General features: G+C 49.8%; 1 protein-coding gene and 1 long non-coding RNA gene across 6 annotated transcripts in view; one reads left to right on the top strand and one right to left on the bottom strand.

Moving 5' to 3' along the window:
- LOC105856405 (uncharacterized) overlaps positions 1 to 5,724 on the top strand; it is a 28,328-nt gene extending 22,604 nt beyond the window's left edge. For all 3 annotated transcript variants that reach the window (XR_001147110.3, XR_001147111.3, XR_012916040.1), the window contains 2 exons: positions 133 to 262; positions 401 to 5,724. This is a non-coding gene — a long non-coding RNA (uncharacterized LOC105856405). The remainder of the gene's footprint in view (positions 1 to 132; positions 263 to 400) is intronic.
- Positions 5,725 to 5,821: 97 nt separating this feature from the next.
- On the bottom strand, positions 5,822 to 19,270 carry SUV39H1 (SUV39H1 histone lysine methyltransferase). Of its 3 annotated transcripts, none has more exons than XM_012738062.2 (6): positions 19,055 to 19,270; positions 16,855 to 17,000; positions 14,895 to 15,557; positions 8,313 to 8,459; positions 8,099 to 8,228; positions 5,822 to 7,367 (listed from the first exon to the last, which is right to left on the bottom strand). In XM_012738062.2, the coding sequence occupies exons 1-6, from the start codon at positions 19,071 to 19,073 to the stop codon at positions 7,234 to 7,236; spliced, it is 1,239 nt and encodes a 412-aa protein (XP_012593516.1). In that variant the 5' UTR covers positions 19,074 to 19,270; the 3' UTR covers positions 5,822 to 7,233. The 3 variants fall into 3 exon arrangements, with proteins under 3 accessions (XP_012593516.1, XP_012593514.1, XP_012593512.2); XM_012738060.2 differs by lacking the exon at positions 19,055 to 19,270 and adding an exon at positions 18,379 to 18,707; XM_012738058.3 differs by lacking the exon at positions 19,055 to 19,270 and adding an exon at positions 18,430 to 18,707.
- Positions 19,271 to 20,991: the final 1,721 nt, after the last annotated feature.

Raw genomic sequence — 20,991 nt, 5'->3', positions numbered from 1 at the left:
TGGTTAGTCACTGAGAATGATGCTCTCAGTACAGACACATTTGATGAAGCGGTGGCCGTGAATAATTGCTTCTGTTCTTCATGTTCACGTTTTGTGCTTTGACACACTTCAAAGGCTTGTCTTTTAATGCAGGATGCTTGGTCTACATGTGGTGAAGCACTTTTGAAGGTTTCATGGCTTCGTTGGATAGCAGGTTACCACATACTATACAAAGTGAGCTTGGAGAATGTGAATCACCTGTTGCAGTATACCTGTAATTTAGGTAGGATTCTCAGTATTTTCTTTTAAATGCTGCTTTCATTTTGTTGGCAGCCTTAGCGTCTTTTGCTGTCTCATCATTGTGTCTTTCCTCCTTTTCAAAGCTCTCCAGGGACATTTGTTTTTTACTCATTTTTGCTAGGGTTAGCTTGTGGGCTTACCAAAACCATGACTGAGACAAGGGTGCAGTGCAGAAAAGAGGTCCAGACGAAAGTGGTAAGTAAAATAATGGGTGGGCCATGTGCGGACTAAGGTAAGTGTCAGATTCTAACTTAAAGCCTGCCACCAGATGCAGCTATACAATGAAGTACCTCAACTCAACTTGCCGCTATAAAGCCTGTCACCAGATGCAGCTTTACAATTGAAGTAAGATGCTCCCTTGCAACTCCAAAGCTTGCCACCAGATGCAGCTTAATTGTCACTTGCGACTCATGGATAGGGTTTTGATATGAGTCTGCAAGCAACTGATTTATTATGTTCTCTGTACAGTCAAACCTCTCTGCTAATGATAATCTGTTTTCGCAGCCACTCCCTAGCACTAGCATCCCGGCCTCAGCTCCATCTCAGCTCATCAGGCATTAGATTCTCATAAAGAGCCACAGCCTAGATCCCTCACATGTGCAGTTTACAGTAGGGTTTACGCTTCTATGGGAATCTAATGCTGCTCCTGATCTGACAGGAGGCAGACCTCAGGCAGTGATGCGAGCAACGAGGAGTGGCTGTAAATACAGATGAAGCTTTACTAGCTCACCATTCACCTCTTGCTGTGTGGCCCAGTTCCTAACAGGCCACAGACCAGTACCAGCCTGCAGCCTGGGGGGTGGGGACTGCAGTCCTAAGACATGAGTTCTCTGGCCTCTTTTTGGGTATATGTCCTAGAATGAAAGGTCTTTCATCTAGTTCTGTGTGTATTTCCAGCTTGCAAGGTCTGTTACCTGTTGGTAGGTGTATGTCCAAGGGTGTAAAGTCTCTGGTCTCTTTGAGGGTCTGTGTTCCAGGATGTCAAGTCTCTGATTTGGTTGTGGCTGGATGTCAAGGTATGAGTTCTCTGAGCTCCTTGTGGTTCTGTGTCTCAGGATGTTCTAATCCGTTCCTGTCTGTTTATCAGCAGTGTATGGTCTCTGATCTGTTTGTGGCTCTATGTCCCAGGTTGTTTTGACCTGTCTTTGTCCCAGCATGTGAGGTCTCTAAGGTGTTTGGGGTCTCTGTTCTTTTTGGGGCTGTGTTTCCTAAGAATTTGAATTTTCTGAGCTCTGTGTGTGTGTGTGTGTGTGTGTGTGTCACAGGGTGTGAAGTCCCTGATCTGTTAGTTGATGTATGTCCAGGATGTGAAGTCTCTGATCGCTTTGGGTGTGTATGTCTCACATGACGATTTGATGTTCTGCACCCAGCATATTAATTCTCTGAACTATATTTTGGGGTCTGTACCGTAAGTTTCAGAAGGATTTCTGAATCCTGAATTTGAGGGTTCTGCACTTTTTCTGATCTGCATTCCAGGGGGGTGAGTTCACTGGGCTGTTTGGGTAACTGTGTTTACATTGTGAGGGCTCTGAGCTATTTAGCTGCTTGTGTCCTAGGAGACGTGGTCCCTGAGCTCTTTTGGTTTCAAAGTTCCTTGACCTGTTTGGGACATATTTTCAGGTGTAAAGTTTGTATTCCTTTTGGGAGGCCTCAGTCCTAGAGTGTGATATATCTGACTCGTTAGGGGTTTGTTCCAGGGTCAAGGTTCAGATTTTAATGAGTATGTGTGCACCAGTGAGTGACTTTTCTGAGCTGTTTGGAGGTCTCTGTGTGTGAAATCGCTTAACTCTGTGGTGGTCTCTGTGTGGATTATGGTATCTCTGACCCACTTAGCAGTTTCTCTTTTCAGGTGTGAGGTGTCTGTGACCCTTGGGTGAGAACTCCGATGTGTTTAGGTGTCCTCCCTCTGAACTGTTTTGAGCTGATGTCCCAACAAATGAGTTCTCTATGATGTTGTGGATTTTGTCCTAGAGTTGATTTTTCTGAGCATTTTCCAGATCTCTGTCCAGACTGATGTCTTTCTACTGATTTATTTTTACTGTTTCAGGCCTTGGAGGTGCATCACCCTTTGTGTCACAAAGTGTGAGATCTCTGATCTCTGTATTCCTTGGTGTTGAGGTCCCTCAGCTATTGGGTTATGTTTCCAAGGGCAAGGTAGTTACTGTTGCAGGAGTCTCAGTTCCAAGGTATGAGGCCTCAGACTTATTAGGTATCTGTTTCCTGAGTTTGAGGTCTCTGAGCAGTTTGGGGTTCTGTTATCAGTTGCTGATGTTTCTAGGGTATTTAGAGGTCTGTGCTGAGAGTGTATGTCACTGAGCTGTTTGGGGATCTGTGTACTAGAAGGTAAAGTTGGTTAACTCTGAGCATTTTGGCATTGCCTGTCTGCTGTGTGAGGTCTCTGGCGTGTTTGAGGGTCTATTTTCCAGGTCGTGAGGTTAACTCTTTGAGGGTTTGTGTCCCATAATATGAGGTGCTTGAGCCGTGTGGGCATATGTAGTCAGGATATGATGCCTCTGAACTGTCTGTCTCCCAGGTTAGACGTCCTCTGAGCCATTTGGGAGTCTGTGTCCACAGTGTGAGGTCCCTAAGCTGTTTTGGGTCTGTGTCCCAGTTATGAGGTCTCTCTGCTGTTTGTGATCAACTTTGCACAGAATGTGAGGTTTCAAAGCTGTTTGGTGATATGTGTCTATGACTTCCAGGTATCCGAAATCTTTCTGGATATGAGTTCAAAGTACAAGTTCCATGAATGATTTTGAGGTCTAAGTCCAGGGTGTGATATTTCTGAAGCATTTAGAGGTCTATGTTTAGAGCGTGAGGATTGTGAACTATTTGAGGTTGGAGCCTAGGATATGAGGTTTCTAAGCTGTTTGGGGTCTGCGTCCAGGATGTGTGATCTCAGAGTTAGTTAGGGTCTTTATCACAGAGTGTGAGGTCTCTAAGCTATGTAGAGGGTTTGTGTCCAGATTTTTCAGGTCTGTGAGGCCTCTGAGCTGTTTGGGGATCTCAGTGTATAATGGCTGTGAGGTATTTTTGGGAAATCTGTGTCCAGTAAATGATGCCTCCAAATAGGAATCGGTGTCCAGGGTGTGAGCTCTCTGAGTTGTTTTAGGACCTGTGTTCCCGCGTATGTGATTTTGGAACTCTCTGGTGTCGTGTTCAGGGTGCGAGGTCTCTCCACTGTTTGTCTATCTTTGTCCGTTTGTGAATTCTCTGAGAAATTGGCCGGTCTTATTCCTTGCTTGTGACTGAAGTCTATGAGCTTTGTGAGGGTCTACAAGATTTTGGGCACGTGGATTACAAAGTGTGAGGTCTCTGAAGTGTTTGGTAGTCTGTTCTAGGGTGTCCTGACTCTGAACTGTTTGGAGGTCTGTGTCCGAAGGTGTGAGGCCTCTGAGCTATCTATACAGATTTGTTTCCCAGGTATGAATTCTCTGAGTGGCATTTGTTTCCAGGCTGAGATCTCCAAACTCTTGGAGTCTCTGCCCAAGACCTCGTGAGGTCTCTGGGATGTTTAATGGTCTGTTGTTTAGAGTGTCTCTGAGCAATTTGGGGGTCTATGTTGAAGGTATGAGTTTCAGAACCACTTAAGGATCTATGGCTGGGTGTGATGGCTCACGCCTGTAATCCCAGCACTTTTGGAAGCCAAGGTGGAAGATCACTTGAGGCCAGGAATTCAGAGTGTAAGGTCTCTCAGGCGTTTGGGTGGTCTGTGTCCAGGGTGTGACATCTCAGCCGTTTGAAGGTATGTCTCAGGATATGAAATGTCTGAGCAGTCAATGATCAGGCTCCAAATAGTTTGGGTAGTGATATCTCAGGTTGTGAGTTCTTTGAGATGTTTGTGCAGCTCCATCACAGAAGGAAAGTTCTCTGGTGTGTTTGGAGCATGGATCCTGGTGTATGAGGCAACATGAGGTCTCGGAGCTACTTAGGAGTCTGTGGCTCATGGTTTTGTTGAAGCCTGTTATTTGGGGTCCAGGTATGAGAGCTCTGAGCTTTATGTAGGTATGTAACCCAGGATGTGAGGTTTCTGAGAGGTTTGAGGTCAATATTCAGAGTATAAGGTCTATGAGCTATTTGGAAGCCTGTGTCCTAGGTGCCCTGTGTGTGAGGTCTCTGGATTTGGGGATCTTTATCACAAGGCATGAGGTTTCTGGGCTGTTTGGGATGCTGTCACCTGTGTGTGAGATCTTTGAAATATTTGGGTATCTGTGTCACAGCACATGAGATCTTGGAGCAAAAACAAAGAGTGCTGGCTCACGTCCAGGTTGAGGGATGACGAAAACAAGTTAAGTATATTTGAAACGTTATGTCTTGTTATGTGCTTTATACCCTGGCACACATAGGTGCTCAATAAATACTTGCAGAAAAAGCTTCTCCAGGCCAAGCACAGTGGCTCATGCCTGTAATCCTAGCACTCTGGGAGGCCGAGGCAGGTGGATCCTTTGAGCTCAGGAGTTCGAGACCAGCCTGGGCAAGAGCAAGACCCCATCTCTACCAAAAATAGAAAAAATTAGCTAGGCATGGTGGCACATGCCTGTAGTCCCAGCTACTCAGGAGGCTGAGGCAGGATTGCTTGAGCCCAGGAGTTTGAGGTTGCTATGAGCTAAGCTGATGCCACAACACTCTAGCCTGGGCAACAGAGCAAGACTCTGTCTCAAAAAAAAAAAAAAAGATTCAGTAAGACTAACTTCCTATTTGGTTAAAGATAAAAGAAAAAAATAATAAAAATAAATTACAAATTATTTAAAAAAATAAGAAAGAAAAGAAAAGAGCAGAGCAGAGCTTCTCCAGCACACACAAACTTTTCTTTTTGAATGCAGGAGGCAGGCTCTGGGTTCAAAGCCTTTAAGAGCAAGGAGGTTCCTGCTAGAATTATACCGTGTTTCCCCGAAAATAAGACAGGGTCTTATATTTATTTTTCCTCAAGAAGACACCCTAGGGCTTATTTTCAGGGGATGTGTTATTTTCCCCTCAAAGCCTCAGCTTACAGCACACGCAGGATGGCTGGGACCTGACAAGGAGCCGACCTTGTTGGTGGGGCTGCCCGCAGCTGTCATGATGGGGCAGATGAGAAGGGCTGCTCGTCTTGTTTACCGCTCCTCAAGGAAATGCATGGGTTGTGCAGATACGCTGTGTAGCCACACCTATCACTAGGTCTTATTTTCGGGGTAGGGCTTATATTGCGCAAATGCTTAGAAATCCTGCTAGGGCTTATTTTATGGGTAGGTCTTATTTTTGGGGAAACACGGTATCATATTTCTGTATTTCCACTGTATTTATTTCTCTGGTTTTGTTTGACAAATGCTAATGTTTGCCCGTTTGGACAGCAATGGATTTAGTTTGCTTTTTAAGTGCATTTTTAAATTTAAGTATAAAGGAAGCTGATCTTAAGTCAAGATGTTATGTAGTTGATGGTGCAAGTGAGATGCTCTGGGGGACCAGAATTGGAAAGGCTAGAGCCAGATGGCTGAGGTTTGAGGAACATGCTCCTGTATAAGCCTGCCCACAATGCACATGCAAGGCCCTCAATGCTCACGCCTTCCTTTGTTCAGTCAATAATTCATTTTATTGATGCCCACTCTGGGCTGGGTGGGGCCAAGGGGTACACAAGAGGAGAGCCAGATTTAGTCCATGCCTGAAGGTCAGTCTTGGGGAGAGGGCAGGATGGACACATAGACACACACACAGATCTGGCATCTGGTAGCAGGGCACACAGTCTCACATGGGGCACTCTGGGCACAAGTAGTCAGGAAAGGCTTCCTAGAGAAGGCCTCATGGGGGTGGGGGAGCAAGGGGCGAGGCAGCCATCAGAACCTTTGCCTTTTGTACATTTGTAGGCAGGTAACTTTTGAGACCAGTAAACCCAGGGTGAGCGCAAAGGGCTGAGGACTGGGGCTGGCAGAGGCAGCAGAGACTTCACTGCCTACCACCTCCCCATCCCACATTGGGGAAGCCCCCCTTATGCTTGGCCTGTATGTCACCTTTGCCACATGGGCCCTTTCCTGGGACCCACCTCTGTGGTTTTCAAGGCTTCCCTGAGACAATCCACATGTACCAGGTGCTCTACCCAGTGCCTGGCACCTCATCAATGCACATTTCTGTCCTAAGTGCTATTATCTACGGACTATCTAGATCTTGGTTCTAGTTCTGAGCAGTCCCAGCAGTCATCACATCCCAGGTCAGGGCTCTTGACACCCCCAGAGCTCCCAAGAACCCTAGGTATCTTCTTTATACTCTTTGAAGGCAGAGCTCAGGCCCAGCCCACTGCCAGGGCTGGCCAAGTCTGACTGCCTTCCTCTCACTGGTCAGTGGGCCGCCATCCACTCCCCTTCCAGTGGCATGTGGCTGTCCACTTCTCAGATGTGCAGCCCTGAAGAAGAGACCCTACAGCTGCCAACATTGTAAGCATGAGCAGAAACCAGCCTCAGCCCCCAGCCCTGGAGACCCTGTTTCCTTCACTAGTATAAAGTTTCTGTGGTCAAGGAACCAGCTTTATGTCCTGCTGGGAACTCTGGGCTCTGATGTCTGCCTGCCCTGGAGTTGCTTCCCCATACCGTTGGGGCAGTAGGGAGGCGGCCTGCAGCAGACCCCTCAAGCTCCAGGCAGAAGCAGGTGCAAAAACAAACATTGTTCTATTCTGGGGCTGGCTGGGGCTCAACCCTTGGACCTCCTTGATAGGCCATGAATCTCAACTGCACAAAGTCCTGATGTTGAAAAATTACTTCTGAAGGTGGGTGAGGGTTTGTAAGTGCAACCCACAGATGGGGCTCGGACAGGGAAAGGGGACTCCTGGAGTCGGTCCTCACCGCAGCCGCAGCCCTGAGCGTGGAGCAGGTGGGGCAGGTGGAGGCAGGTGAGGCTCTGGCTGTCATTCCTTGACAGGAGGGCAGCTGTGGGGGAAGGGGCAGGCAGCTTCAGGCCCCCTCGATCAGTCTGGCCTCAGACTTCTAAGGGCTAGAAGAGGTATTTGCGGCAGGATTCAGTCCCACACTTGCATTCAATACGGACCCGCTTCTTGGGGGAGCCGGGGAGCCCAGCCAGACCAAAGTTGGAGTCCATGCGGGTGCTCTCCATGTCCACGGGGTCCACTGTGGAGTCACAGCCAGGGAGGGAGATGGAAAGGGAGGGAGGGAGGGGACTTGTTAGAAGGCCTGGATGAAGCATCCTGCTACCTTTTACTATTAAACGGGGATCTTGGGGACAGGAAGCAGCTCTGGGATTTGAGTTAGGAGGGATCTTAGGGTTGCTGGTTTGGGGCTAGGGCCAGGGCTCGGCACTGGAGGGGTGTTGGGGGTGGCAGCTACAATCAGGGAACCAGGAGGGTCATTTCAGGCAGGGGTCAGGGATGGAGGGCCACCTGGGTGTCCAGAGGGGCATCTGAACTCTCCTGCCAAAGATCTGCCCTTGAGTGTCTCAGAGCTGGCTACTTTGTTAAGGAGGGGAATGGCTGAAGGCCACAAGGGTGTCCAGAGGCTTGGAATAAAGAAGGCCAAGGGGGGTTAGGAGTGGGGAAGGGTTGGGGGACATTCACTCAAACTGGAGTTGGAGAAGTGTCTTAACTCTCCAGCCAAACATCTCCCCCCAGAAATCTTGGTATGCACGTCTCAGGGCTGGGGTTCAGGGTTTGGGAATGAGGGGGCCCCAAGGTGTGGACAGGTGTCTAGGAGTCCAGATGGGAGACTGGGAGTCAGGAAGAACATCTTAAAGCTCCAGCTAAAGAATTTCCCTTGGTTCTCTGAGTGATTGGTGTGCCTTAGGGAGGGGTCCTCATGTCCTGCATCGCTATGTGCCCCTGCCCCCATTCCCTTGCCACCCCCACCTTGCATGTTGTAATCAAAGGTGAGCTCCTCGCCTGCCCGGATGGTTCTTGTGGCAAAGAAAGCGATGCGGGGCAGCCGCTCATCAAGGTTGTCTATGAAGACATTGTACACCTGCAGGTTGGGATCACACTGGGCGAGAAAGAACAGTGGGAGAGTGAGGGAAGCCCCAACCTGCCCCTCCTCACCCCCCTCCCGCCTGCCGGGGGTACCCACACTGTGGTTGACGAAGTGGGAGATGTTGCCATAGTAGGCGGCATCCACGGTATACACATCCTCCACGTAGTCCAGATCGAAAAGGTAGGTGGCGCCCTGGCGGTCATAGATCTGGCCCCGCCGCTCTGCCTCCTCTGAGGTAATGATCTAGGGAAAGGGCCATGGGCGAGGGGAGATTAGACATGAAGGGTCAGGAACGCCAGCATGGCTCCTCTCCTGAGCCCTGAAGAACAGTGAGCAGAAGCACTCCTGCCCCATGGACATACTGGGGCAGCGATGCAGAGGGTGTCAGACCTTGTTAGGGTCTGGGCCTCAGCTACTTTCTGCCCGCTCCTCAGGGCTCTGGATGGCTGGATGGCATGGGGAGTTCTCTCAGTGGCAGGCAGAGGCTGGCTATAAGGTCCAGTTAGAGTAAAGCAAGCAAGTTCCTCCTGTTGTTGCCCAGCAAAAACAGTCTCAGAATTCCCAGAGCCTCCTGCACCCTGGGGACAGAGCAAGAAGGGGCCTGCATGGTGGCTCACACCTGTAATCACAGCATTCTGGGAGGCCAAGGTGAGAGGATTGCTTGAGCTCAGGAGTTCAAGACCAGCCTGAGCAAGAGCAAGGCCCTGTCTCTACTAAAAATAGAAAAATTAGCCAGGCATGGTGGCATGTGCCTGTAGTTCCAGCTACTTGGGAGGCTGAGGCAGGAGGATAGCTTGAGCCCAGGAGTTTGAGGTTGCTGTGAGCTAGGCTGACGCCATGGCACTCTAGCCTAGGTGACAGCATGAGACTCTGTCTCAAACAAACAAACAATAAAACAAAACAACAACATAGTATGATCCCAGTCTCTATAAAGAAAAAAGAAAGAAAGAAAGAAAAGAATTAGCCATGAGTGGCGTGCCTGTATTCCCAGCTATTCAGGAGGCTGAGGCAGGAGAATCCCTTGAGCCCAAGAATTTGAGGTTGCAGTGAGCTAGGCTGATGCCACTGAATTCCAGCCTGGGTAAACGAAAATGATGATAATAATAGTGAATTATATATATGTGCGTGTGCGTGTATATATGTATATATGTGTGTGTGTGTATATATATATATATATATATATATATATATATATAGAGAGAGAGAGAGAGAGAGAGAGAGAGAGAGAGAGAGAGAGATGGATATCCCTGCCCCCATAGTGAGAAAGACCCAAAGCGAAGGCAAGAGAGAAAGACACCCAGGACACACTGGGAAGAGAGACATTGAGTGATCCAGGGCAAGGGAGCCTGAGCCAACGGGGAACCCAGCACAAGACAGCTAGAGTGGCTCAGGCTGTGCAGACATTAAGGAAGCCACAGAGAACAAGGGGGAAGAGACCTGTAGAGACAAGAGTTAAAAGCGTGGATAGACTCTTGTAATGGGAGACTCAGGTCCAGAGAAAAGACCAAGAGCCCTAAGTCTGAGAGGGCAAGAAAGAGGCCGAGGACAAAAACTTCAGAGACAGAACAACAGAGGGGGGGAAAGATGAAAGGAGACAGGAGTGCAGATGAGAGAAACCCTCCCTCAGCCCGACACTGCTCCACAGTGTGGACAACTGGCACTCAAGACAGCAGCAGGTATCTCCTCCCAAGACCCTTCCTCCCCAGCCGGATCCCCATGTGTCCTAGTAAATGTGAAGCTGTAGCATCATCCTGGCCTCAGCCTGTCCTTGCCTCCCAAATGCTGTTGATAGGTCTTCCACCCCACCCTGTGCCAATAAATCTATCCTCTCTGGCCCCATGTCCTCTCTTCCTTCAGAGGCCAGTGACTACAGCATTCTGGCCCAAGTGTAGTTGCCATGACCTTCCCTGGGTGAGTGTCCCCCTGTACCCAAGACTGCCCCCTCCTCAGCCTCAGAGGACCCTAGACCAGGGCCAGTCTCACTGTCCACTCCTAGGTCTCCTACAACCTCTGCCTGGCCCTCAGAGGCGAATGCCACAAAGTGCATAGCACACAGGAGACACACAGGAACTGCTATTGATTTTTCTTTTGCTTTCTGGCTTAGTGACCTTGACTCTGTCCAAGTAGTGGTCCTCTAGGCAGCTCAAACACTCTCTTCCCCTACACCTCTCCTTCCTGCCCTCTCCCTTCTCCAGAGACCCACCCAGGCCTCCTTCCTTGCTCACCCTCATGTGGGTCAGTGACCACATTCTTCTGACTTGCAAATCTGTCCCCTTAGCCAGGATGGCCACACTGGTATCCTCACTGTCTCCTCCCTGCCTCTTACATAGTCACTTCCAGCCTGTGCTCTGTGCCAACTATGCCTTGAGCAAAGCAAGATTTACCCACCTCGGGCCATACTCACTGCCCATGTTCCAGCTCCAGTCCTTGAGGAAGCTGGCTCCCCACACCCAATTTTTGTTTGTTGACTCATTCATTCAGTGGATTTCTATTGAGGCCTGTCCTGCGCCTAGTCTTAGCTCTCAGGGCTCACAGTCTGGTGGGAGAGACACAGGGTCCAGGCTTGGTCACCATTCTCAGTAGTCACAGCTAGGTGGGGGACATAAAGGAACCAGACTTGGTCCCCACACTCAGGGGTCACAGTCTGGTGATAAAGACAGACTCAGACACCCACAGTGTAAGATGTTGATCAGGAAACACAGTGCTTAGGATTTGAGGGGGAATGGAAAAGAGACATATCCTCTAAAGCAAGTAAGTATAGCTCATAAAAGGGCTTTTGACAGCAGGTTGAAGAAGGGGAACTGTCTCCTGAGGGATGCAACAGGAGCCACGGAAGTGTTTTGAGGTGGAGTATGTCAAGATCAGTCCCCCTCTACTCCAGGAGAACATGCATTCTTCCTTGTGGCTCAAACGGCTTCTCCAGGCAGCCTTCCAAGCCTCCGGGTTCTCGCCCCACCTCAGAAGCTGGCTGCCTCTCTAATTAAGCACTGGGATCAAAGGGCAGCATCTCCTGGGCTCACAGGCATTCTGGGTGGTGTCTGAGCCATCTTTTTAATTGTAGCCCCTCCTCAAGCTAGTGGGAATGCCCACCTCCTCCCTGGTCTCTGTTTTCCTGCCTGTCTTGCCCCCACCTGCTCTCCCAATCTCACCAGGAGTGAGTCTTACTATAATCCCTCCAGGGCACAAACGGCTCCTGGTGCCTTCTCTGTAATGGTTGGTCCACTCGGGAACAGATCGGTCCATGTACCCCCTCCGTAGCAGTTCTCCAGAATGACTGTGGAAGACACAGGCTGTAAGCTGGCAGCTTGGAAAGGGTTCTGATGATTTAAACAGGAACTAGGAGACTTGCAGTCAGCTGCTTCTCTGCCTCCTGGATATGTCATCATGAATGTTCTCTTTCTGCACCTGTTTTCTCAGCCAAATTAAAAAAAAGGCCACCAGACCTGGCAAAGCACCAGTTTCAGAAACTTGGGCCTTTATTTTTTTTTTTACCTACTTTACTAGCTTTGTATCTTTGAGCAAATTACTATACCTCGCTGGTCCTCAGTTTTCTCATCTGTAGAATGGGAATGACAGTGACAAAATCTTGTAAAGACCAAGGAGATCATGGATGTGAAAGGTGTTTCTGTTTTTGATAGTACACTCAGCAATGTTAGGAGTGGTTATGAGTACTGCATCTTGTCAGAATCTAAGCTGCGCCCTTATTATATGTGCCCTTTACCAACAAAGGAAAAACTACCATTATTTAAATGATACATCATCATTTAATTAAATTAATTAAGACTCCTCTTCATTTCAGAGATGTTAAAATAGGAACAAAGTGCACATTTTTGAATGGATAAAATAGGCTAGCATTCTCTGCTGGGTAAGGGTGGGAATGCTCTGCAGGAATGTGAATGTTCTGACCAAACGTGGAAGGGTACAAAGGAGGGAAGGTCAGGTTGTTGGTGTCCCAATTGTAGAATCGAGTGGTGTACAGGTAGGGGGATATGCCCTCAATTACATAACACCCTGGTATAGTGTCTGGGACAGCACCACATAATCAAGTAAATTAGTATTTATGCAACAAAATTTATGAATATTCAACCCAAGTAAGATAAATAAAGACTATAAATAGGGCCCTACCAGGCCAGGCCAGGTCTTATAACCAGGTGGGTTACAAAACCTTCTGGTTTTCTGAGCATTTTGGATTTTCTGAATTTTGGACCGTACTGGCTAATGTTTATATAAAACTGATTATATACTGAACACTGCTCAAGTGCTTTTTCAAAGTGCTTCACACATAAAAACTCATTTAATTCTTATAACAGCCAGAGATTGCTTCAGTACAGCCGCAAAAAAAAAAAAAAAAAAAAATTAAATTCAAAATTCTTATAACAAGTGTAGGAGGTGGGTGCTATTATGGTTCCCATTTTACAGATTAGGAAACTGAGACACAGGTCACGTGACTAATGAGTGCTGGAGCTGGGATTCAAGCTCAGGCGGGCAGGCTCCAGGGTCCACCCTCCTGACCACTTTGCTATGCTGCCTCTTCAGAGGTGGATACGAAAAGATGAGTTGTCTCTAGCAGTGTTCAGGGGCCTGTGGCACCATCAGGAGGACCCATGGGTCTGAGGGTACTGGAGTGGGCCTGGAAGTCACCAGACGTGGCAAGAGGGAAGCCAAGAAGAGTGCAGAGAGAATGTGTGGAGAGTGGGAAGGGTGATAGTCCCTGGAAAACCCTGATGTTTCTAGTGTGGAAGAGTAAAAACACTAAGGAAGAGAAGCCAGAAAAGTATCAGGCCCAGGGGACTCTGAGGCGGCCTGTTGGATGTACTCTTCCACCTCCTCAACTGTCAGGATCCTGCATGGTAGACAGCTTTTCCTCTGGATATCAGAACTGTGGGGCTGAGCCACTTCCTGCTCTGTGCAGCCTCTAGAACTGTCAGAGGCCTATAGAGTCTGGACACCTCCTGTTCCAGACCATCAATTGCCTCCAGGGTAAGGAAACATTCTCCTCTAGACCGTTAGGGTCCCTCTGAGGTCTGGACACCTCCAGAATGTGAGGACACTGATATGGACATTTCTTCGAGACTGTCAGGGTGCTCTTGGGTGTAGACCGGCCTTTTCCAGACTGTCCGATCCCTCCGGGATGAGAATACTTCTTTTTCCTGTCAGGACAGTGTGGGTGTGGACACTTCCCAAGTCAGACCGCCAGGGCCCTCTGGGAGTGTGGAGAGCTTGAGCTCTTCCTCCAGGTCATCGGGATTACTCTGGGACATGGACACCTCTTACTGCAGACTGTCAGAAACCCTCTGGGTGTGGACACCTCCTCCTTCCTCCAGACTGTCAGATCTTTTGGCATGTGGCCATTTCCTCCAGCAGACTATCAGGGTTATCTGGGGTGTGTCATAGTCCTCTGTGACGTAGATTGCTCTGCCTGGAGACTATCTCTGTCTCTCTGTGGTCTGACCCTCTCTACTGTACAGCTCTTCTCCTTATCATCAATGTCAGTACTACAATGTGGATACCCTCAAGTGTGTGTCCCTCAGGCAAGTTTCTGTCATTTCCCAACCATATCACACTCCTAAGAAACCTATGGAAGTATACGGAGGTATCTAGGGTTGTCACCATGACAGGGCACACTCATGGACTTAAATGGTCAAGGTCCAGGGATATTAAATATTCCACAATGCATGAGACAGTTCCACATAACAAAGAATTGTCTCATCCCAAATGCCTACACCACACTCCACCTTAGAATATGACACTTTCTATTTCAGACATTTATTAGATATTCACCCAAAGCCTTTGTGTTTTCCACCTAGACATATGGCTAAAGCACACTCTCCCACCTCCCTTGCATTGAGGTAAGGCCAGTGACTCAGTTCCAGCCAACAGAGTGTGGGCAGAGTGATGTGTGTTGCATCCAGGCCTGGCCCCTTAGAACCTCCCCTTATAGACCCCGCTCAGCCCACCTGCCAGGCAATGCTAAGGCTCTAACAGCAACTCCAATGCTCCAAGGCACAACAAGGAAAGAGCCTGGGTGTCCCACTTGTTGTGTGAAAGGATACTCACCCAAACACCCACGCTAGACTGTTCTATGAGCAAAAAAACTTCCCGTGTGAAGCCGCTAAGATGGGGGGGTTGTTTATTACAGTGGCTGGCCTGCCTAATGCACTTGGTCTTCCCCCGGTGTCCTGAAAGTCCACAGGAGGAGGAAACCAGCCTCTGTCCAAGGCATGTCTACATCCAATTCTAAACTGATTGTGTTCCTTTTGTGCAGACTAGTAAAAGATGTTCCTTCAGGGCAGACACTGTTTGCTGATAAGACAGACCCTTGTGAAAGGAGAAGAGGAAGTGCCTTTTTGGGTGACGCAACCCTGTGCCAGACCACATGGCCTGTTAAGAGGAATGCTGCCTGGATCTCAGTTCCCACTTTTCTTCTTCGCTAGGTACCCTTATGAAGTCAACCCAGCCCAGAAGTATTTCGGTATTCTTTTAACTACCAGCAATGTACCAGCTTGGAATACTAGTCCCTGCCCCATGTCCCTGTGACAGTCAGATCAACCCCTCTCCCCCAGACCTTTCCCACAGGGAAAGCAGGGAGTGGCAGGCACACAGTGAGGAGAGTTGGGTGCACACACTACAAACACAGAGTGGGAAGAACTACACACACACCCGGTCCCATCTCCCTACCTCTCCCACGTACTCCATGACGAAGCTGTTCTTGCGGATCTTCTCTAGCGTGCGGACGCCCCAGCCACGCCCATCATCTGTGCGGAAGATGCAGAGGTCATAGCGGATGCCCTTCTGTACCACGCGATTGGGGCAGTCATAGCCACAGCGGCAGCGGGAGTTGCACTCATAGATGGGCAGCCCGGCTCGAAGCCGCACCTGGCCTTGGTCATTGTAGGCAAATTTGTGCAATGACGCCCCTGGGCAGCAGCCTCCAGTGGGTGCCCACAGACAGTCCTGGCACTCACAGCCCACAGCCACCTGGTTGAGGGTGATGCCTTCACCAACACGGTACTCATTGATGTACACAAATGCCCTTGGGGGGCCGTCCAGGTCCACCTCATTCTCCACGGTGATACGTCCCAGGTGGCTACGCTTGGCATTAAGCTCTTGCTCCCAGCGCCGGAGCGCCCGCCTCTGTTTGGCCTTCTGTACCAGGTAGTTGGCCAAGCTTGGGTCCAGGTGCCGGGGGGTCTTTGACCGATGGTGCCGCCGGAGCAGCTCCCTTTCTAAGTCCTTGTGGAACTGCTTGAGAATTCGTATACACTTGAGATTCTGCCGTGGCTCCCAGGTGCTCTCCGAGTCTGGATATCCACGCCACTTTACCAGGTAATATTCCTGTTCCTGTTAGGGGACGGGAAGGGGCATGGGGGCACCATAAGTGGCACGATCCTTGGGCCAGTCTTCATGGGGTTTCCATCCCAAAGCCAAAAGATAATTCCCCCCTACCCCCTTTTCTGGAATGACTCCATGCAGTGGTTAAAAAGCATGGGCTCCAGAGTGAGGATTACTGGGTTCGAGTCCTGCTCTCCCCCTTACTAGCTGTCTAAATGCCAACTTTTAATTTAATCTCCCAAATCCATTCCCTCCACTGTCCTCCCATCATCAGCTCCTTCCTTCTAGCTATCCAGCTCAGACTTCTAAAGTCATCCTTAACTCCTCTTTTTGCTCACTCCCTACAGCCACCCTCTGTACATCCCATCAGCCCCACATTCTCAATGCATCCAGACTCCAACCCTTTCAAATAAACCATGGTCACTGCCTGGACCAACAGGAGCCTCTTCACAGGCCCCTGCCTCCACCTCACCCCCTGCAGGCTGTTCACACAGCAGCCAGAGGGTGCTGGAATCGCCAAGAGGCAGCTCTAGAATAGAGTTTAACAGCACAGACTCTACACCCTGGGTGCAAATCCTGAATCCACCACTCCCTAGCTGTATGGCCTTAAGCAAGTTATTTAACTCTGCTGGGCCTCAATTTCCTCATCTGAAAATAAGAAAATAGCTAACATTTTCTAGCATTCATTATGTAGCAGGAACTGTTCTAAGCAATTTATGCATATTATTATTTAATCCTCACAACTTGCAATGGGATAGATACTATTAGTCATCCCCATTTTAAAGATGAGGAAAAATGAAGTACTGAGAGTTTGGGTAAACAGCCTGGGATTACACAGCCAGGATTTGAACCCAAGCATGCTGGCTTTCCAGTGTGTTCTCTTAACTCTCCTGCCATTACCTCCTCTGGCAATGATAACTGTTCCCACTTCAGTGTCTGTTAGGGGGATTAAATGAGTTTCTGAGAGTAAGTGCCTTGTATACTGAAAGTGCTCAATAACTGTGAGCTATCAACAACTCCACTCCTGGGCTCAGCATGTCAATCTTTGCAATTGTTTTGCATTCCTAGGGAGGTGGGAAGACAGATTTATTTGGAGATTCATTCTGGCTCCTATTCCCCTCAAAAAGCCACTTAGTTTCCCCATCCATAAAATGGGGATAAGAGGGTCTATTCATCCTGTTCTTTTCGGGATTAGGGTGGAAAATTCCCTTTGGAAACAGATGTGGGCAGTGGGGGGCAAGAAGGTTGGAAATCAATTTCCTCGAGACCCACCCCCCCTCCCAGGGCTTGGTCATCTCAGACTCACGCGGATCTTCTTGTAATCACACAGGTACTCGACTTCAAAGTCATAGAGATTCCTCTTAGAGATACCAAGGGCAGGGCAGGAGAGCTTGGCCAGGCGGCACAGGTCCTGCAGCTGATTCCAAGAAGACTTGCAACACACATTGCAGCCTGGAACAAGGAAGCCAGAAAGAACTATTACTGGGTGGCCTGATCAGGCCAGAGGCCAAAGGGGACCCAGGATCCTCCCTGGAACATCCAAAAGACTGCCTAAGAGTCAGGGAAATTTAATTCACAGGCCTTCCCTAATGCTGAGACTCTGCTGCAACAGAAATGTGCCACTTCCTTGAACCCCCAATGCTCACTGCCCAAGGTTACCCCTGTAGCAGCAGATCTCAAAGTGTGTTTTGCTACATGGACTGTCATAAGGGAATCTATTCCCAGAGCTCCAAACTCTCTCTACACTACTAAAAATGGCCTGCAAACCTACCTTGAGTTCAGGACCAACCAGATCACCCTTCTCCTCATTTTGCAAAAGAAAGAGAACAACCCCCATCTCAGTAGGGTGCATTGCACTGATGGGAGGGTGGTGGTGGGGATGTGATTAAAACTTCCAGGGGACCAAACAAAGATGTAACTGGAAAGACTGGTCCTTAATCCCTTATCTGAAACTCCTAGGCCATATGTGTTTTGGAATTCAAACTTTTTTAGATTTTACAAGTATAGTTCTAGGATATCCCAGACATCACCCTGTCCCTGTGGTCAGGGACATCAAGCCATATCAAACACATTAAATAGTTCTGCAGCAAAAGTATGGGTTTTCCACATTAAATAGAAGTAAAGATATAAAATAGGCTCAATGAATAGCCCCACTTTATAATCTACTTTCACCATGAATGGTGCCACATTTAAGAAAATATTTCCACTTTCAGGACTTCATAGAATTATGAATAAGAGATTGTGGAATGATATTACACTACAAGAAGGTTCCTTGAATGATCAATTTGGGTGCCTTAAACCCACAAAGTATATTTTTTTCACTCTGTATTTTGATTTTCTGTCTCATCCACATTTCTGTGAAGGATAAAGCTCAGCCAAAGGGTATGCTCTGAATTCAGGAACATGCAAAGGCATAGGTTAGTGACATCCAATTCTTTTAAATATACCTAGAATCTTTCTAGGGCTACTAAAATATTTCAAGACGCAGATTTAAAAATATATATTCCTTTGATTCAAGGCACATTCTTAGTGTGCTTTACAAGCCATGTTATCAAATCAACGTCACAAAACATTCCAAGTGTAGCTAATACTCATCCTATTTCATCTTTTTAAAATGTTAACTATTTTCTACTTCCCTTTACAAAAATCTTTAAACTCATGATAAATACTCTAGATGTCAACCTAAAGACAAGAGCTTTTCAAAATTATTTCGTGTGCTTTCCCCCCCCCTCCAAAGGCCTACCGGAGACTGAGCCTGTCTGTGCCCACGCTTTCCTGTCCCTTTCAAGCCCCTCGACTTGCATTTGAAACCCCGCTAAAGTGGTCCCACCATCTCCAGCTGCTCTGTTGGCTTCACACTGACCACGCTGGATTTTCGTACCACTGGGAGGCCTCCTCACACCTGTGGAATCCATCCTCTTCTCGGCCTTCCTCATGCAGAAGAGCCCCCAACATTCTGAGTCACCCGTCTTTGCCAGCACATGAGGGAGTCCAGCTCTCTTATCAAGGAGGCCCCATTTCCCTCTACTCCAAACCCTTCCCCCATCACGCTCAGAGGAGATAGCCGCCCCCTGATTAGTCCCTTGTCTCCCCACTCTAACGGGGGAGTCTGTCTCCCTTCTCTTCCCTCCCCTTCCGGCGTCTCGCGTGGACACCGAGCGGGTAACGGTCACCGGGGGCCAATTTTCCCGCGCGCGGGCGCATCCTCTTCCAACAAGCCCCCGCGCGTGCGCGCGACGGTCCAGTCGCGATCTGCGGCGCGCGCCCCCCTCGCGCAGCCCCACTTAGCCCCGCGCCCGCCGCGCTCCGAAGCGCGCGCCCCCTCCTCTCAGCCCCGCCCAGCCTCGCGCGCCAGGCCCGCGTTCCCCGGGCCCTATCCTTTCCGTGCCGGGCTTCCGGCTCCCAGCTCCGTGGCCTCGGACGCCAGGACCCCAAGCCCACGACGCCACCCCTCCAGCCCACCCGGCCTGGCCGGCGGGCCCGTGTCTCTACTGCCACTGCTTCACCTTTTAAATTTTCCGCCATCTTTCCCCACGGCTAACGACATTCGGGCCTAGCCGGCCTCGCGAGAAGACAGCTCGCGCGGGCGTGGCCGGGAACGCGCAGCCTATTGGCCGCAGCTCGCCGCGAGCAGTGCCCGCGCGGACCAACCGGCGAGCCGTGACCGGACCCCTCCCCGCCGCCTGGCTCGGTCCCCGAGGCTGGTGCTCGCCGCGCTTTCCCAGAGTGCGTCTGGGCGGCAGCGGCAGCGGCGTCGGCGGCAGCGGCTGAGCTTGCCCTAGGCCCTGCCCGTACGCAGGTCTGTCTGTCACGCTGGTAGCCAATCACGTCGTCAGCCAGTCAGACGGGGGATTCTTCGTCCTGTCAGACCCCCAATTACCACCATCAGTCAGTCCGTCGTCACATATTAACCCCAAGCAGGCCGTGACTCCTAGGTGGACTAGCGCCACATCCAGCTGGTCAGTTAACCACCCGATTCAAATCAGGCAATGGGTCGTCCACCCCGACAGGTGTCTAGTCAGACCCTCCCCCCATTCACACTGTTGATCAGTCAATGGCAGCATCCATTTGTGCCCTCGAGCCGGTTGCAATTTCCTGAAGGCAGACAGACCGCACTGTTAGCCTGCCTGTCATTCCCTCAGACCGTCCGGTCTTCACATTGTCAGCCGACCAATCAGCCCTCCTCACCCTCTACCCCTGCCCTTGGACCAGCTGTGATTTTTCCCTGGGGAAATTCTCTCTTAAGCTACAGCATCCAGCCTCGCCTTTGGGCATTGTCAGCATCTAATACAGCCCCATGGGGCAGTAAGACTATCAGTTGGTCATTGTAGTTCTCTCAGATTACTCCTCATTCACATCAGGAATCAGTAATAACACCCAGCTAGGCCCTCACAGCAAATAGTCACAGCAACAGTATGTTTAAGCTTCCACACCACCTGTCAGTGGGGCAGCCAGTCTGTCATTTCCAAGGCGACGAAACCCCTACCATCAGTCAGTCTATCCTCTGATGCTTTGGGCCCCTTGGAGAGGGTGGGATTCTATCAGGGCAGACAGTCGGTAACCACATAGAACCGTGGAGTCAAGCAGCTAGCTGATCTTGCTGTTGGTCAGCCAGACTGTGACTCGTTCAATCTGGCCCTCATATTGTTGGTCAGCATGGTAGTCATTCTCAGCATCAACTAACCAGTCAGTGGGAGCACCCAGCAGGCCCTCCAGCATGCTGGGATTCAGTGAGGGAGGGCATTCAGTCACCAGACACAGCTGCCTAGCAAGCAGCCACAGATCTGTTGATCAGTCAGTCTGGAATTCCCTAGGTAGCCCTGCTTCACACTGAGCCAGACAGTACAACATCCAGATATTTCCTCAGGCCAGCTGTGATTCCTGACATTAGGCAGCCATTCACGACATGTGGCCACCCAGACAGGCAAGTAGCATCACAGGTCATCAGTCAGCCAGCCTGCAAGGCCCTCAGGAGGCTGCATGTCATCACTGTCAGGCCACCAGCCCCAGCCAGTCAGTCCTAGGCGGGCTGTCATTCAGTTAGATGCTTAGGAAATCACGCTGTCAGTTCCTCAAATTGCCCCTCACCCTGTGACTCCATGAGTTCTATAGTCAACCAAACAGTTACACAGTTAACCAAACAGATGTTCTGTCTGCCTGCCAGTCCAACTGTGAACTAGTTGGAGAAGTGCCTGGCTTGTCTGAGGTTCCACAAGCCCCTGCCTGCCCTGAGTTGAACAGTCAGCCACGTACATCCCACAGGGCATCCTATTCCCTCCCTTAGGACAGAGTCAGATGGCGGTCCTCACATGCCCCTAAGTGTCCCCAAGCAGGCAGGTCCTCCCACTCCCGGGAGTCGGGAGACCTGTCTAACCCACGAGAGTGGTTTCAGACATGACCTCTGCTTGTCTGGATTTGGGGGGGAGATAGAGGGGTCTGTAGG

Source organism: Microcebus murinus, chromosome X, assembly GCF_040939455.1.
Source record: "Microcebus murinus isolate Inina chromosome X, M.murinus_Inina_mat1.0, whole genome shotgun sequence".
Lineage (NCBI taxonomy): Eukaryota > Metazoa > Chordata > Mammalia > Primates > Cheirogaleidae > Microcebus > Microcebus murinus.
This window is presented reverse-complemented; position numbering and strand designations above follow the sequence as displayed.